The sequence below is a fragment of the Nannobrachium achirus genome, assembly GCF_963921795.1.
Source record: "Nannobrachium achirus genome assembly, chromosome: 7".
Taxonomy (NCBI): Eukaryota; Metazoa; Chordata; class Actinopteri; order Myctophiformes; family Myctophidae; genus Nannobrachium; species Nannobrachium achirus.
This window is the reverse complement of record NC_137816.1, coordinates 56,041,558-56,058,701: the sequence shown is the minus strand read 5'-3', so window position 1 is coordinate 56,058,701 and position 17,144 is coordinate 56,041,558. Positions and strand designations below refer to the sequence as shown.

General features: G+C 44.5%; 1 protein-coding gene across 1 annotated transcript in view; it reads right to left on the bottom strand.

The window, feature by feature from the left end:
• LOC308289077 (transcription initiation factor TFIID subunit 4) overlaps positions 1-6,466 on the bottom strand; it is a gene marked incomplete at its 3' end in the record, with an annotated part of 184,274 nt that extends 177,808 nt beyond the window's left edge. The window contains 2 exon segments of the mRNA XM_080730626.1: positions 169-311; positions 4,830-6,466. Of these exon segments, the coding sequence (XP_080586752.1) occupies positions 169-311; positions 4,830-6,453 (1,767 nt within the window). The 5' untranslated portion in view covers positions 6,454-6,466.
• Positions 6,467-17,144: the final 10,678 nt, after the last annotated feature.

Here is a 17,144-nt window from a genome sequence, read left to right as displayed (position 1 = left end):
GCCAAAATATATATTTGACATAAATATTTGACATAAATGTACGGTACTGTAAAGAGTTGCGTGGCGACTGAGAACTTTAATTCATTTGACAATTACACTCCAGTGAGGCAGAACTCTGAAACCGGTCACCCTTAAAGTGAGAATGCACACGGGTGGTGGAAAACGCACCTGCGGAGCGGGGACTCTGAAGGCAGCTCCAGTGGTTGGGGTGGCGGGCCGCGGGGTGATGTTGTTCTGGGCCTGGGCCTGGGCTAAGGCCTGCTGAGGTACCATCACCAGTTGACCCATCTCTGTCCTCACCAGCACCATGCCTGGAGGAACACGAGGACAGGGACATTACTCACTGACCGGCGACCGCGTTGCCAAGATTGTGAGAGAGAAACAAGCAACCAGGTCTAAGAAAACCAGCCCAAAAGAAAGCGATTTAACCTATGTACAGTAAATCGGCTATTTGAAAATATACGATTTAAAGCTCAGAATGCGTCGCGAGCTTGTAGAACGGCTATTTTAAAAATATGAAACATTTTAATGACACAAATCTATAGGGGCCCCTGGCACAAAATATTTTCAGATGGGGGGTTCTTATATTGCATGTTAATCTGTGGGTCCTTGACATGAACATATTTTAGAAACACTGGTTTAAACGACATTAGGCAACAAGCCCAAATAAGCAACTACACTTTAGAAACAAGCCCAAAACACCTGCAACCCGCAACTACGGTACCAATATTTATAATAAAAACAAGCCCAAAGTCGCTTATAATAAGCAGACATGGCAACACTGCTCACTGACCAGGACCAATGGTCATCATGGAGGTTATTTAAGCAGCACAGGTCAGGACATGCATTGTTTACCTCTATTCAAAGAATACCTGTATTCCGTTGTTGTTATAACACCTCTAAAGACATATTACAATTCATTTATTTTCTCTATTCTTGTCTTTTTTTGATCATTTATGGTAATTATTTCAACATATGAGCAAGCTTATTTTATTTGTACTGAATGAAGGAATTGTTTGTTACAAGCAAAACCCTTTTTGAAATGAAGTGCCATGTTTTTATTTTCTAGATAGTCAGTGTGCCATGTCATTGTCAATATCAGTTTTAATGACACCCCATCAACAATTCAGACATATTTGGATTGTCAGGAGTCAGGACATTGTTATAGTGATCATTAGACTCAGAGCAATAACCCACCTATCTACCCGATTCCCTCCCCATGTCAAAGTTCAGAATTTTAATTAATGTAGAATTATGTGCAGGATGTAATTTGCTGCAAATTAGGTGACTTAATTTAATTGACCATGTTTAAAACAATATTTGTCTCTCATATATCTCTCTCTCACACTTCTGCCAGTGGTCACCCTCCCCTGGGCCAATGTTGGCATCCGTGCCTAAAGTTGCCTACCTCTGATCTAATGCGTAGACTCTTGCATGCAACTATCCACTGTGAAGGTGTTCTAAACTAAAACCCAACCTAAGTGAATCAAGTAACCGAGTGGATATCACAAACCACATGCTTTCCTGCCGATACCATTATCATTTGTCCCCTAAACAAGACCTGTTCGGTGAACAACAGCTCAATTTTTTCTTCTCATTTCTATTACAACATACAGTAACAAGTAATGTTCCTTCCTTGTAAACACAACATTTTTTAATGCATGATATGGAAACATTTTACTACGAGACTCGGGCAGTTGAATCCTTAAATGATGAGTCACAACCTCAGAAATAGCCATAATTGCCTTTTATGCCAACAGAGTAGCGGTCTGGTTTTCCAGTAGGTGTATATCACATTAGTGGAGTAAAACCTTTCATTACTGGTTCAAGTACAGTGACATAAGTCAATAAATCCTTTGGGTCTTTCCATTTGACTCTTTTTCCCCCCCCTCTTCCTTTAGATTAAAAGTATATTTACAGTACAAATCGTTTCCTTGACGTTAAATGTGTTTCAGATGGCCACCTGTTTGTAGCCTACATGAGAAACTATTTGATTCTCATGCTGATAGGACAGTCTAGATTGAGAAATCACTATACAGCATATGCAGCCTAACCCTTCCATGTCACTCTAGATTTGAACACCTTTAACCATAATTTTAACCATGCTTTAGCTATTGAAAAATAGCAAGCAGGGTCACAGCGTGGCACAGAGTGCCGCACTGCGAGCTTGTAGATCTGCTACTTTTGAAAAATCATTAAAATGTTTGCAAAATGTTTGAATATGTTTTTGAAGCGAACATTTTTAACTCAAATATTTGCTTCTGGGGGAATCCCTGATACATATTTTGAGATGGGGGTTGACAAAACCTTAGTATGATTTAGCACGGCACTCTGTAGTATATCTGCTATTTTTCAATAGTTAGCTAGCATAAAATAATGGTTAAAGTGGTTCAAATCTAAAGTGACACAGATTTGCGATTTTTTTCAATTTCTGATTGTAGGAATTGCATGGCAGCAGATACTAGGTCATATACTGTATGCCAAAAAGTATTATTTGTTTATAATACCTCTCTCATGAACTGGCCTGCTAACATGTGATAATTCTTGTTTTATGTACATGTGTCTGACTTGGTGAACTTGGTCCTCATGACACTTATCTTTGTCACCTGCCTAATCACTTATTCAGGTTTTCTGCATTTATAAAAACAGGATTCAGGGCCCACTTGAGGTAGAAAGAAAAGGTGTCTCTAGTGTATAGTACATCCAGCAGATTCTTTATTTGGGCCCTTGCAATGGGGGGGCATGGAGGGGTTATGTGATTACCCTGGCATACAGAAGCTTGAGGATACCTTTTATGGGGGAAAGGGGCACAACAATCAAATGAGTGAATTTTTGAGTGGTGGTACACTTCACAATAGTTGTCCAAAATGCACATGGGCCATGCTTCCAGTAAAACTTGAGACTCAGAAACCTAGCTTCGTAGGATTACTAGGATACTTACTGTATGTTTCCACCAGGAATGGTGCAAAACAAGGAGCACCTTCTGTGTCCTGTGACTCAGTCACTTAGCACACGGTCCATATAACCATGTGGGTTAGTTCAAATCTAGCGGTTCCTCCCCCCCCCCCCTCCTCTCTCTACTGTGGTGTGATATTAAGATTTCTTTTTTTTTTTACGTACGAGTACGGCACAGCTGCCCAAAACGTTGCTGTGTCACCTTATAACAGTGAAAATGAAATGCTTATGACTGCAGATTCTTGCTGAAGGCAACAGGTGGTCTCCACTGTGTAAGGCAGCAAAACATTTTACCAAGCTAAAAGGACAGGAACATTTATTTTAAGTGTTTTACTGCCCTCAGCGGGTGATCTGACCAGCATATTTGTCTTATAGTCACGTGTAGAATGAATCTGCATAGCTCCTCTTACTTTATCTACAGTGTATTTGTATTCTCTGCTGTCTGGCATGACTTTGCACTGTCCCTTTGCCCTGCAAATGAAGTCCAGAACTATGCTTCTAAAAGGCTGTCCACACTGTCTCCAACCACCAAACTTGTCGCCAGAGAGGTCCGGTTCAACTACAAAATGACGTCGCCCGCAGCTTCTGAAAAACATTACCCCGAATTTGTCAAAAAAAAGGTTAGGTGGTCGGAGACAGTATTGGAGAGCCCTTAAAAATTATGAATGTCACTGTGTGCCGTCAAACTCTTAACTGACAGTTAAAACAAGTGGCTCTGCCCCGATTCCTGTTGCTTCCTTGTACTTGACAATTAAAATGATTCAGATTGTTAGTTGAAAACTCTTTTGAGATTCAAATCTTTGTAACAATGAATGTAAGAAATTAAGAAATGTCATGCAAGTGCCATGAAGTCGATTATTAGGTGTAAAGTGCACCCAAAAGCAATAAGCATTAAGCGCCACTCGTCTATTGAACACTGTGTAAAGTATTAGTGTGACAGTCCTCAGAATCACTTTAACCACCAGGTATGATGATAAATGTACAGAACTTTGACTTGCTGACATTGGTAGTAGTGGTACATGAAAATATTGACATCTTAAGAGTCATCAATAGCCCCTTTTTTCCACAAAAAGAATTTGGTTCTAGAACTGGCTACGTTCTATAGATTCTTGGAACCTTGGTGCTTTCACGGAACTGGCGGACATTTTTGGTTCCATTTCTGAACCAACTTTTAGGGTTCGGAACACATTCACTTTCGGTGGAAACACTCTGAACTGGTTTAATATTTAGGAGGGACAAAAAATAACTGAACCGGTTCAACCCAAGTGGAAAAGGGGCCAATGTGTCCTTACACAGAGAAATGTGTTTGTGGCCTTGTCTTGGCCTTGTCCGTGGTAAATTTTCGTGTCACGTCTGTAGGTTCAGAATATGGATGACACTTATTTACTACATCACAATGACACATTATGAGTCCACTACCACTAATGATTCTCAAATGTTTTATTTGCAAGGACCCCCATAACTCTGAGTGTACAAATGGAACCAGATTTGGATCCATTTGAACACTCTCAGAGTTATAGACTTGTTATGGTCATTCAGTGTTAGCTCTTTGTGTTTCTGTTAATAATGTTGTCAGCTAATTTGGTATTTCTGTGGCAAAAATTGTATTTTGACAGTGTTTCCCCAATACATGCTGGGGGTCCATGATGACATTCTCTAACAGGGCCACAGAAGGAAGACTTTTAACAAAGTAATATTCCGAGTAACGGAGTTAACTGACTTCACAGGCCAATGCACCGTGTGGCTCTCTGTGGGTGAAAATGAGTGTTTGAGAGAACGACTGTGTAAACCGTCTCCAGAAAAGGTGATTAAGACGATTTGACTCTCTCTCCACTTTTCCACCATCGTCATCATCCCCCTTAACAAAACCTTACCCTGTGGGATGGTAAAGCCAGGGGGCAACTGAATGGTCGTCTGCTGCTGCTGAGGTGGTCTAACAATCAGTTGAGGGGCTACAATCCTTTGAGGTGCGGGTAGTCCGGGACGAGGTTGAGACTGAGCGGGCGCAGCGTTGTTGGCCACGACAGGCGTCGGCGGCGATGGGGCCGACGGCCTTACGACCATCCCGGCAGCTGTGGTGGTGGTGGTTTGAGCGGTTAGGTTTATGGAGGTCGTTACTCCCGTGACACAGGTAGGGGTTATTATGGCAGAGCTTTGCTGCTGGGCTGTTGTTGCTGTGGTCGTTACAGGGATGGCAACAGAAGATGGAGCAGACACAACAACAGTGTTTATTACAGAATTGACACAGCTAGACTGGCTAGGAGGAGACATCACAACTTTGCAGGAATGCTGTCCGTCCGTCTTGGACAAAGACCCAGAGTTTGTGACTTGTGTGGTTTTGCCGGAGGTGGTGGTGGCGGCGGTGGGTCCTCCTAATAGCCGGGCTCCCTGCTGAACCAAAGCCGACACGCTGGTCCCGTTGCGGTTCTGGGCTATGCTGGCCACGATGTGACTCGGGAGTCTATGCAGCGCAATGGTAGGCGTCCCTCGGTCGAGAGCGATGGCAGACTGACTCGCAGAGACCCCGGTGGCGTTAGACACGGTGAAAGTCGTGGCGTTTATACACGTCGTTGGCAGAGGAGCGGCGGTAGAATTGGCGGCAGGAGTGGCTGCACTAGCAGCAGCAGCAGCCGCCGCCACGGGGCTGGCGGTGTGAGCCACCACTACTGCTGTCGTGTTGTTGTTGTTACTGTTGTTGCTGTTCCTCCTCCTCGTCGTAATCGCAGCAATTCCACCATCATCACCGTTCAAACTCTTGATCCGAGTTGAAACGGTCCTCCGCCGGCTGGAAACCCTACAACCCCGACCGGCGACGGTAGCAGCAGCAGCGGTGGTGTTGGTGCTGATGCTGCTGCTGACAAGCGGAGACACCAAAGTTGAGCCTCCAGCTGCGGTAACGACAGTCAGCGTGGTGGTGATGGACGGCGGCGGTGCTTCGTCCTCCACTGCTCCGTCCTTCGGTGATCTCGCCGCGTCGGAAGAGGCTCCATCATCGCCGAGGGACGGAGCAGCGGAGGAGCCGGAGCCTCCTCCGGAGGAACGGCGGCTCCTCAGCAGCGGAGATGACGAGACTATGGTTTTATTATTACCCGAAACAACCGTGTCTTTTTTACAGTTCGTTTCCCCGTGCATGTTGTGTCGCCCTCCACCACCTCCTCGTTGTTGGTGTTGCTGTTGTTGTTGTTGTTCTGGGGTGGTGTTGGAGGTGGTGGAGGTGGTGGTGTTGCCCATCACCATTCGGGCTGGCAGAGTCTTCCTTCCCCCCGAGTGGTGGTGGTGATGGTTCTTTGCGGTTACCGCCGCCGTTGGTGGTTTGTTATTGTTGTTATTGTTGTGTGGCGGTTGTTCAGCCTGCCGTGCAGCTGCTGCGGGCTCAGGCTGGCTCTGCCCCGACAGCTGGGACTCCAGGGAGCCCACCAGGTCGCTCACCGCCTTCTCGTCCACCTCCGAAAAGAGCATATCTTCCAGGGGGTCCGAGGAGGCACTGCCCGCCGCCATCTCTGATCCTTCAGTCTCCCTCCCTCCCTCTCTCTCTCTCTCTCTCTCTCTCTCTCTCTCTCTCGCGCTCGCTCGCTCAATCGCGCGCTCTCTCTCTCTCTCTCTCTCTCTCACTCTCTCTCTCTCTCTCTCTCTCTGGTTTAGAGAGGGAAAAAAAATATGTAGTATGTTTTCTTATACCGCGCATGCGTGTTACTAGGCATTGTGGGAATGAATGTGACGTCATTGGAATTAAAAAGGGAAAGGGGTAGGGGATGGATAATGGCTTAATCCAATGTTTCTCAAACTTTCAAATTCCAAAGGTCTCCCCTTAACTCTGACAGTGTACAAATGGAACCAAATTAACCCTGTCAGAGTTACAGGCTTGTTTGGGTCAATTTAGACCCCCATAAAGGAACCCACATAGTCCCTGGAATCCACTTGGCACTTTGAGAATCACTGATCTGTGTAGTATTCTATATTGGTCCAGATTTGTTGATAGCTTGAACTGGAAAAGTTATTTGGAATCTTCCATACAAATATCTTCTTACCAATAAAGTGAGGGAGGTCTCTTTTAAAATCATACATAGCCTACTATCCTACTAACCTCGCCTACCAGCCTTTCTGAGAGACTACTACTATCCCACAAGTAGCCTAAATATCTTCTCAAGTTTAAGAGAGATATTTGTGTTAATTGTTCGTTATGTGAAGTAGGCCTATATCCAGAGACAGTGTTGCACCATTTGTTTTGGAGTTGTGACCACACCAACACATTTTGGAAAGATGTAGGCCTATCTCGTTTTATTGGCAGAATACTGTTTGGCTTTGATAGTAAGCCTACTTGTTTTGTAACAAGAATAGAATTTATAATTAATGCCTAATAATAATTCTGGACAAATTTCACATCCTAAGTTTAAATAGTCATTCTAAGGCAATTAAGCCATCATTTATGTTATTTGAGATTGAAGCCACGCAGTAGACCTACCTTCGATTTATAGTAATTCCCCCTGGCTATGATTTTTTTTTGTATTGATGCATTGATAACTTGTCGTTTGTGTTTGTGTTGTTCTGTACTGTATGACTTTTGAATAAAGATTTCTCAAAATAAAGCTCCTTGTATATACTTACTGTTTGTTTAGACTTACTGTTTTCTTTTTCTTTTTTTTCCTTTTCTTTACATATCTACTGCATAGTACTGTATTCTATTTGTCTGTCATTCAATGTTATATGAGATACTTTAATGGTTTCCTGTTGAAATAAGCTTAGTCTTTTCATGGATCTCCTTTTAGTAGACCTTGTACCAGTGAACTGTACCGTCATGAAACTGTACATTTTCCTATGCAAACTTCTAATAAAGCCTTCAATCAATCAATCAATCAATCAATCAATCAATCAATCAATCAAAGGATAATGGGTAATCTGTGTGTGTGTGTGTGTGTGTGTGTGTGTGTGTGTGTGTGTGTGTGTGTGTGTGTGTGCAGCGGCGGGAACATAGGGGGCGCGTGAGTGCTTGAGCGTACTGTTATGAGAGCCCATTGATTTTTCGCCGACAATTCCTAGCACTCGTTCGCCCCAAACTGGCCAAACTGCATTCCTGGCACTCGGCCGATATCACACGTCGGCTTTGTCCCTTTCGAGGGCGTCACCCAGCGTCATAGCCCGCCTCCACATCCTGGCTGTATGTCTACTCTGTGTGATGTAGCCATGTAGCTCTACAGTATTCTACCCCCACCTCCAAAATAATTAAAAAAAAATCTCAACTGAACTGTTCTTATGCCTCATTCACATAGGGAGCAGCAAAGCTAAAGTTTTGCTTGCTTGGTCAATGTTATCTCAATGGAAACCAGCTTTAAAGATACAGGAGATACACAGAACAAAGCTTTGAAAGCTTTAAAGCTGGTTTCCATTGAGATAACATTGACCAAGCAAGCTAAACTTTAGCTTTGTTTAGCTCAGAAAGGTCATTTTCTGGCCTACGGAGACTGAAAACCTATCTGCGATCCACAATGGGGCAAGGAAGACTCAATCACCTTGCTCTGTTAGACTGTTACAGTGATTTGGCAAGGAAGATTGACCTGGATGTCATAGCCAATGACTTCATCTCAAGAGGAGCCCAGAGGAGAAACACGTTCCTGATAAATAAATGGTAGGTACTAAAAAACTAAAAAATACTGTACTGCATGATGCAAGGTTTACTATAATAGGCTAATTGTAATTTACTGTAGCAATATTGTTGTCAATGTCATGGTTGTAATACTTTTTTTTTTATTCCCCTCTCCCCCTTTTCATTTATAGAGATCCATGATGGCCAAGCAGCACTGCAGCAGGCACAGTGAAGGTGACAGACCGCGATCAGGGAGGGAGAGATGTTTCATCCACATTTTTTTTGACAATATTTATTAGGTTTTTTTTTCTCTTTTTCTTTTTACACAGAAAATATTACATAAAAAAAAAAAACATGTTCCTCCACAATTAAAATAGACAAAGATCTTGGGAAAAAAAGGTCTGTTTCTGCTTGTAGCATGTTAATGTAGGTGCAATATCATGCATTAATTACTGTGTTAAGATGTTGAAACACACTGATTGCTGAAAAGTCATGATTGCTCGTGTGTCATAAAAAATTCCTACAGTGCATTCATTTTATGACATCGTTATCGTACCACTGTACTATTGGCAAACTGTAAATAAAGTACTCAATGATGGAAAAAAAATGCCTTTTCTTTTGCTGACATGAAATGGGATATTTTGATACCAATACGTTTGTACATTTACAGTTACTCAAGTATAGGCCTGTCTGCATTTTTAATTCAGGCTGCTCTGTTTCATTGGTTTTCAATTAAATTCAAAGGAGCTTTATTGGCATGATACCAAAGTGTCACAAAACTGCTGAAAATGGGGAACATATTAGCGTTGTGGGTTTTCAGTGCCCTCTAGTGGCCAAACATAGCAATGGTCATTATTATCATTTTGTCTAAGCGGCTGGCCGAGCAGGCAGGCAGGCGGGCGGGGGCGGGGGCGGGGGCGGGGGGGGAGGGGGGGGGGCGGGGTCAAAAACGAGCACCCATTTGAATATTGAAACGTCACCGCCCCTGTGTGTGTGTGTGTGTGTGTGTGTGTGTGTGTGTGTGTGTGTGTGTGTGTGTATATAGTAAAATAAAATAAAGCGCTGTGATTTGCTTGATTGCAAGGGAAACAAACATGTCCAAATTGTAAATCCAGACTAGTATGGGCTGCGCCTGCTATAAATGTTTTACCATTTATTTTAACGACGTTCATTTAATTGTTCTTTGTATTTATTAATTATCATTATTCATTTAAATTATGACATCAGTTCAATCATTTATATAAGAATCGTGTATAATGGTGTCTCCCTGACAACTACCAAACCAATCACGGCGCGACCGTCCCCCCAGGCTCAAGACCGTCTCCCCAGGCTTGAGGATGTTTCTCTAGGATTTTTCAGACTGCGCCGCAGAACCAGTGTTGCCATGTCCGCTTATTAGAAGCGACTCTCTCAACTTCAAGACAGATTCAGCTGCTGAGAAAATTCAACTTTTTTTTTCTTAGTTTTTTTCTCCCAGACTGGTAGTTTTGTGTTTTTTTAAGGCTTGTTTTCTAAACTTTAAAAGGGAAGTTGCTAATTACCTTTTCTGTCCCATTTCTGATTGGATTGATATTGCTAGGGTATTTTTCGGTACTTCTCTGCTGTTTATAAACAGGATTGGTCATGCTGCTTCACTTGACCTCATTCACAATGTCTAATATAAATAGTAGTAATTGTTGTTTAAACCAGTCAAAGCTTAGACACGGTGAAAGTCAAAGCTCCCCAAATTGATATATATTTGTCCAATGTCCATGGACTCAATATGCCAGGCATTTAGCAGAATCTTAATCCAGAGCGACTAATAAGCAAGGTAATAAATCAACACATCAACATCAATATATCGCAAGAAAAACGCATAGGTAGACCAAGCACTTATTCCGTAAAAATATATAAAAATCTAAACATATATGGTCATCTAAATTACATATATGGTCATTGAGGGTAGGCAAGTGCTACGGTAAGTGCTATTGGCTTTGGTGGAGTCTGAAGACTTCAGACTACGGCCTGGTGAGGGGCGAAACTGTTTTTTGTTATTTTCGGACTAGACGGCGGGGTTTTCCGGTTTTGCCAAGAAGATACAGAGGTAGAGGAACATAGTGTTAGGGAGAACTCCATCAACGCTATGGACCAGAGCTAGGAGGTACCATACCTTTGGCTGCTTTGAAGGCCAGGAACCGAAGTCACCAGGGCGTTTTCTATGGTGACGAGATCCTGCCTGGGGCAGCCAGGCAGAGGAGTATCCAGCACTCCACAGTTGGGGGGGACATATTTTGACCAGCCCACATTTCGCGCACGGCCCGGCGATTCGGTCGCGCGCGAAGCGCGCGGCCGAAAAAAAATCGGTTATTTTATGTTCAAAAACGGTTATAAATCGGTTATTTTTTGCCTTTGGATATTTTGGGTTGATTTACTGCTGGTTCTTCAACTTAGAGGTAATCTATTAGATCAATAGATATCAGATCACCATCAGACACACACTACTAGCATGAACTTACTTGGCTTCATCATCAAACTCTTCAGTCTTGGAGCCTAGAGTAATCCCATTTCCTGATTCCCTGTGTGCACAGAGCACTAGCATTTTGAGTCTAGAGCCTCCCTGAACAAGGCTGTGATTGGCCAATATAACCCCAGCAGGCAGCAATGTTCCCCATGGGGGAAAACATTTTCCTCCTCAAAACCCTCAGAATTCTCTCTGCATTCAACAGTTGGTTTGTTTGAGTGAAGGAGTGATGATGAACCACCTGTGTTCAATGCTGCTGATAGCTGATTTATTAACACACGGGACACAGGTATGGGGGAGGGGAGAGGAGGCCTCTTCCTTGTCAGTACTGAGTGAGTGAGCTGGAGCAACTGATGGCCCAATGAATGTGATTGGCTGCTGCCAGTCAGCAACGGCCCTCTCTCCACTGCACCGGCCCACTTCCCCCCCCAGCCTGGGCAGCCCACCCTGGGCTGCAGCCCACCCTGGGCTGCCCACCCTGGGCTGCAGCCCACCCTGGGCTGCCCACCCTGGGCTGCAGCCCTCCCTGGGCTGCCCACCCTGGGCTGCAGCCCTCCCTGGGCCGCGGGCCCGCAGCCCACCTTGGGCCGCAGCCCACCTTGGGCTGCAGGCTGCAGCCCACCCTAGCGCAGCCCACTCTGGGCTGCAGCCCACCCTAGCGCAGCCCACCCTGGGCTGCAGCCCACCCTAGCGCAGCCCACCCTAGCGCAGCCCACCCTGGGCTGCAGCCCACCCTAGCGCAGCCCACCTTGGGCTGCAGCCCACCCTAGCGCAGCCCACCCTAGCGCAGCCCACCCTAGCGCAGCCCACCTTGGGCTGCAGCCCACCCTAGCGCAGCCCACCCTAGCGCAGCCCACTCTGGGCTGCAGCCCACCCTAGCGCAGCCCACCCTGGGCTGCAGCCCACCCTAGCGCAGCCCACTCTGGGCTGCAGCCCACCCTAGCGCAGCCCCCCCTGGGCTGCAGCCCAGCACCCTGGGTTGCAGCCCACCCTAGCCCTGTTATAAATCAGCCACTGACTAGCATGAACTAGCATTTGAGACACACACACTTTACAGTGCTCTAACTGAAACTCTGGATATATAATAACCCCCAGGGGTCCACGGACCCCCGCGGACCCCCGCGGACCCTTTTGCCCCCCCCCCCCAAAAAAAAAAAATTTTTTTTTTTTTTTTTTTTTTTTGGGGGGGGGGGGGGGGCGGTGGCCCGGGGGGGACTTGTCCCCCCTGTCCCCCCCATTAGATACCCCCCTGCAGCCAGGCATGCAGCAATGTGCTCTTCCACCTGAGTTGCAGAGGGGAGAAGGATAAAAACATTTGAGTGTAATTGGCATAGCAGTGATAGGATACATTGTGAGCGGAGATGACAGCACCAAGGGATTTAGTGTACAGGGAGAAAACGAGGGGGGCAAGTACAGATCCCTGGGGGACACCGGCTAGGAGGGTGCAGGAGGATGAAAGCAAACCTTTCCATGAGACCTAGTAGGTCCGGTCAGGAGGAGAACCACTTTAGTCCTGTCCCAGTGATGCCCAGGTCAGCAAGGGTGTCCAGGAGCATCCAGAAGAATCAGGACTGCAGAGTGGGAGATAGATAGATACCTTTATTATCCCAAGGGGGAAGTGCTTCTGTGACTGCAAGGAGTGCCGTTTCCGTGGAGTGTGCTGGTTTAAATCATGACTGGTTGGGAATAATTATTGTATGCCCAAAACTTAGAACACACCACTGCGGTGGCTGCTAGGAGACTCTGATACCGGAGACTTCGCCAGTCATCAAATTATTGGCTTGGAAAGTGACAAAAACAAAAACATTTCCGTGAATTCAAGCCAAGGGACAACTCCTGTCGCAAGTTGATGATGTAATTAGTCAATGTGTGGTCCAGCCCTATGGAATGTATGGAATGCATGTGCTAATAAACTAGACCAGGTCAACCTGGTTGTGCCAGACCCCATGTGGTCTGGCACAACCATGACATCATGCCTTTTGTAGGCATGTCATCATCATGTCATCATCATATATACCCTTTATATAGAAAACCAGGACAGACAGACCGACATTTGCTTATGTAGGCCTACCCATTTCATGGGTCTGGCAAACATATTTAAAATATTGATTTGGTGTTCATATTAACTTAGGAAGTACTACGTTGTTTTTTGAGCGGTGCTCCTGGAAGGAGCTAGCTCCAACATCTGGCTTTGTCTGGGCTCTGAAGCATGACCTACATATAACTGGCCAGTCTGGCCTACAACTGGCCTACATCTTGGCACAAAGTGCTCAAAGTTATGTCCAGAGTCACATTGGCCAAGCTTCGCAGGACGCTTAATGAACTTAACTCATAAATAGCACTGCTCACTTCACATGTGTGGGATTTTTAGTTAGCACATGCATTCACATTCCATAGGGTTGGCCCACATATGGACTTAATGAGATCATCAACTTGCGATGTGAGCGGTCCCTATTGAGTGAAAGACCTACTATTTCTAAAATAAACTAGAAAAGGTGCAATTCTGGGAAATTGGAAGTTGCATTGACTTGAGCCGCGAGGAATCCGTTGGGAAATTAATCCATTTATATTAGATATTGTGAATGAGGTCAAGTGAAGCTTGACCAATCCTGTTTATAAACAGCAGAGAAGTACCGAGAAATACCCTAGCAATATCAATCCAATCAGAAATGGGACAGAAAAGGTAAATTGAACTCAATGGACCTTTGTGGTTTTGGGGTTACAGAAAAGGTTGCAGAAGACGTCCATTGAACTCAATAGACTTTTTGGGATTACAGAAAAGTTAAAGGGAAGCTAGGTAACTTTAAGGTGCCCTACACACAGTTGCGACAGCTATCATGTCTGTGTAGTCTGTGATTGAGGGGGGGTGGGGCAGAGTCCAATGCATTGTCAATGGAAGGTTGTTTGGTGTTTTGTCGTTGCCGTGTCTCTTGGCCAAAAGACAGACTGTGGTTGAGCAAGAGACACAAAACATCAAACAACCTTCCATCGACAATGCATTGGACCTTCCCCTCCCCCCCTCATTCTCATATGATACGGAAAAGATTTTTCACGCAACTGTGTGAGTGCGGCCTAAGATTATTTTATATTCCCTTTATCAGTCACTAGATTATTGTGCTGGGGTGTTTCCTTACAGAAAGACACATCCCTGTATTTTGGTTCTGTTCCACTATTTATGTTGACATTCATCAAAATCAACTTCAAAATTGTTGTGCAAGCGCTGGTTATTGGTTAAACATTTCAGGTGATTTTAATTTCTCATTTGAGTTATAGGGCAATTATAAATTATATAAATATATATTACTAGCCAGGGATCCGTTTAAAGTGCACTGCTCATACTTTGTTTAGACTTACTGTTTTCTTTTTTGTTTTGAGCGGTGCTAACCGCTCCTATAGACCGCTTAAAAAAAATGATGTCACAAATGATGTCACAAATGATGATGACATGAGTCCGCTAGACCAATGAAACACTTCGATTCTGTTGATCTGTCCATGATGTCATAGTCACATAGGCACCCGATTGGTTAACTCTGATTTAGAACGCGTTTAGGCCGCCTAAATTACGTCATAAAAAATTATTGAGCGGTGCTAACATTGAATTTCAAAATAGTTCATTTGAATTTCTCAATTGTATGAGTCATGTATTATCTATAATACATGAAAACAAACCACACTTTTAGACAGAGCGCTTTAATCACAGGGCCCTGTCTAAAAGTGTGGTTTGTTTTCATGTATTATAGAGATATCCAGCTCAAGACAATTTTGAAATTCAAAGAATATAAATAAACAGCTTATGATTATCATGTAGATCGAAGTACAAGCTTTACCACGCCTAACCAACTCCATATCCTGGACACTTCATGGGAGCGAAAATACAGTAGAACCTCCTTCTCCTCTTTGGATCTGCAACTACTGTTGAATTTTGTACAATCGGTCTCTCATCTTGCCGGCCTTCTGGCTAAACTGGGACAGTGATCATGAAGGTGATACCTATAATAATGTCATGTTTGGCAGATCCTTGCGGATGTCAGCACTGAGTGACAGAGAGAATGTTTGCAAGATGTCTAGAATGTCTAGAACCACTCCACAGCAGATGTGGGAAAGTCTCGACCAAACAAGTCCAGTATTTGTCTGCAACTCTACAGATCCTTTTGTCATTGTGGTTAAAGTAAAGCAATAGAAACTGTGCATGACATTCCAGCTGCTCTTCATGCTCTTTGGTCTTGGGCTTCTCAGCCATCATTTGCAAGAAGACATCAAATATCGTCCCAACAGAAATAACACATGCCAGACTTGTCTTTTCGAATGACTTTGTCTTCAAAGTATCTTAACATGACCTTTCAGGGTCATTAGAATGCACTATCCTCATGTATTCTAATATTTAGGTACCGGTATGTAGACATGGCAAAGTCCAGCTTATGGTCCTTATAGTACCAGTACTCATCCAGACACCACAGCCCCACACAGAACACCTGGAACACAAAGAAGGGGGCGGTGGCTCTCTCCCTGAAGAGCTCCAGGAAATCAGGCACCATCAACAGTTGGGTCTCTCCTTAGGTCCTCTGTACAGGTGGGTCTCTCCTTAGGTCCTTAGGTCCCACTTCTCCAGGTATTCTTTGTCTTTCTTCAGGTGATGAATAACACCGGTAGGTTTCCCCCGCACAGTCCTTTCCAAAGTTTCCTCTGCCTTCTGGATGCCGAGTCTGAAGTCGGCCACATTTGGACGCAGCTTCCGTCCCCTATGGTAAACAGCCAGTGCAGACTCAAAATCCCCCATGGTGCACAGTGCCTCTGCCTTACAGTACAATCCGTTGTAAAATGTCTTGTCATGTTTAAGAGATGCCTCAGCGTCCCTTAAAGCATTTTCTGGATCCCCCATCCCCCCCAGGAAACATTTAGATCGCTCAGCGAGGCAGTCCTTGTCTTCCACCTTGAGCATTAATCCCATGGAATAGCTTTCTATAGCTTTGATATAGTCCCCCTTTTGGTACAACTGATCTCCCATTGCCAAATAACTTTGAAATGTCGGGAAGAAGGGGATGACCTTTGGTGGGACGACCTTTGGCGCTGGGGCTCCTTCCGTGTCAATCATGGTGGCGGCCATTTCAGCCTTTATGTGGTGCTCGCTGCTCGTGCGATACCAGACAATTGTGATCCGCTTTTGGAGAAATTACCTGTGTTGGTTTGACTGCTGCTTTTATATCCGTTACGCTGACGACAGATCTACCCATGACGTCATCCATTGCTTTGTGGAGTTCAGTTTTGAAGCCTTGATTTCAGCAAATTGGATGTACTGTAGCCTACATGTAGGATGCTGTCATCATGCCATAGGTGACCATATACTGTAGGCCTATTTGTTGTTGTTGGGTGGGAGAGTGGAACTGGGGAAACACATCTTTGCGATCCCCCATCTTCAAGAAACATTTATTTTAGATCATCCGACATAATGTTCAAGTGCCACGTTCCTTTCCCTACAGAGAGAAAGACAGCGAGAGGGACATGGAGAGATCTATTCAATATTCTTCTATGAGTCTCGGTATCTGAATCTATCTCCAGATGTCTCTGTAAATCTGTATACTACTATATTCTTCTGTATATAGCTAATTTATAACTAAATATGACGTCATGCCGTGACGTGACGTATCATGCTCGTTTCCTCGACAACACTGCCCCCGTGAATCCGATAACATGAGGATTCACAACGTATGTTAGAGGTAACGAATGTTTCTTCTTCGCGTCTCCTAGTCCTGTTGCGTGGATCTGATGTGAATTATTCAGTTTGGGACCTTCTAAGTCTATGCTACTTCGCTCTTCCTTGAAGCAGATTATAAGGTTGGGGTGGAGTGGAGCTATGATGGGTCTACTCTATGCTGATGAGATTACATATCTTCAAGACGCTAGAAATATCGTGGTAATGTAGAATTCATCTTTGAGGTCTTGAATGTCATGTTGAACTATGAAGGTTGAGTAAGTACATCACATTTCCATATGCTACGTGAACACATCACATTGTGACTGTAAGTAAGCTATGTAGGTACATTGCGAAGAAAGGGCTTGAAATCAAAGTTCACAGTATATCATTGCGACCATAGGTCGCATTTACTACCA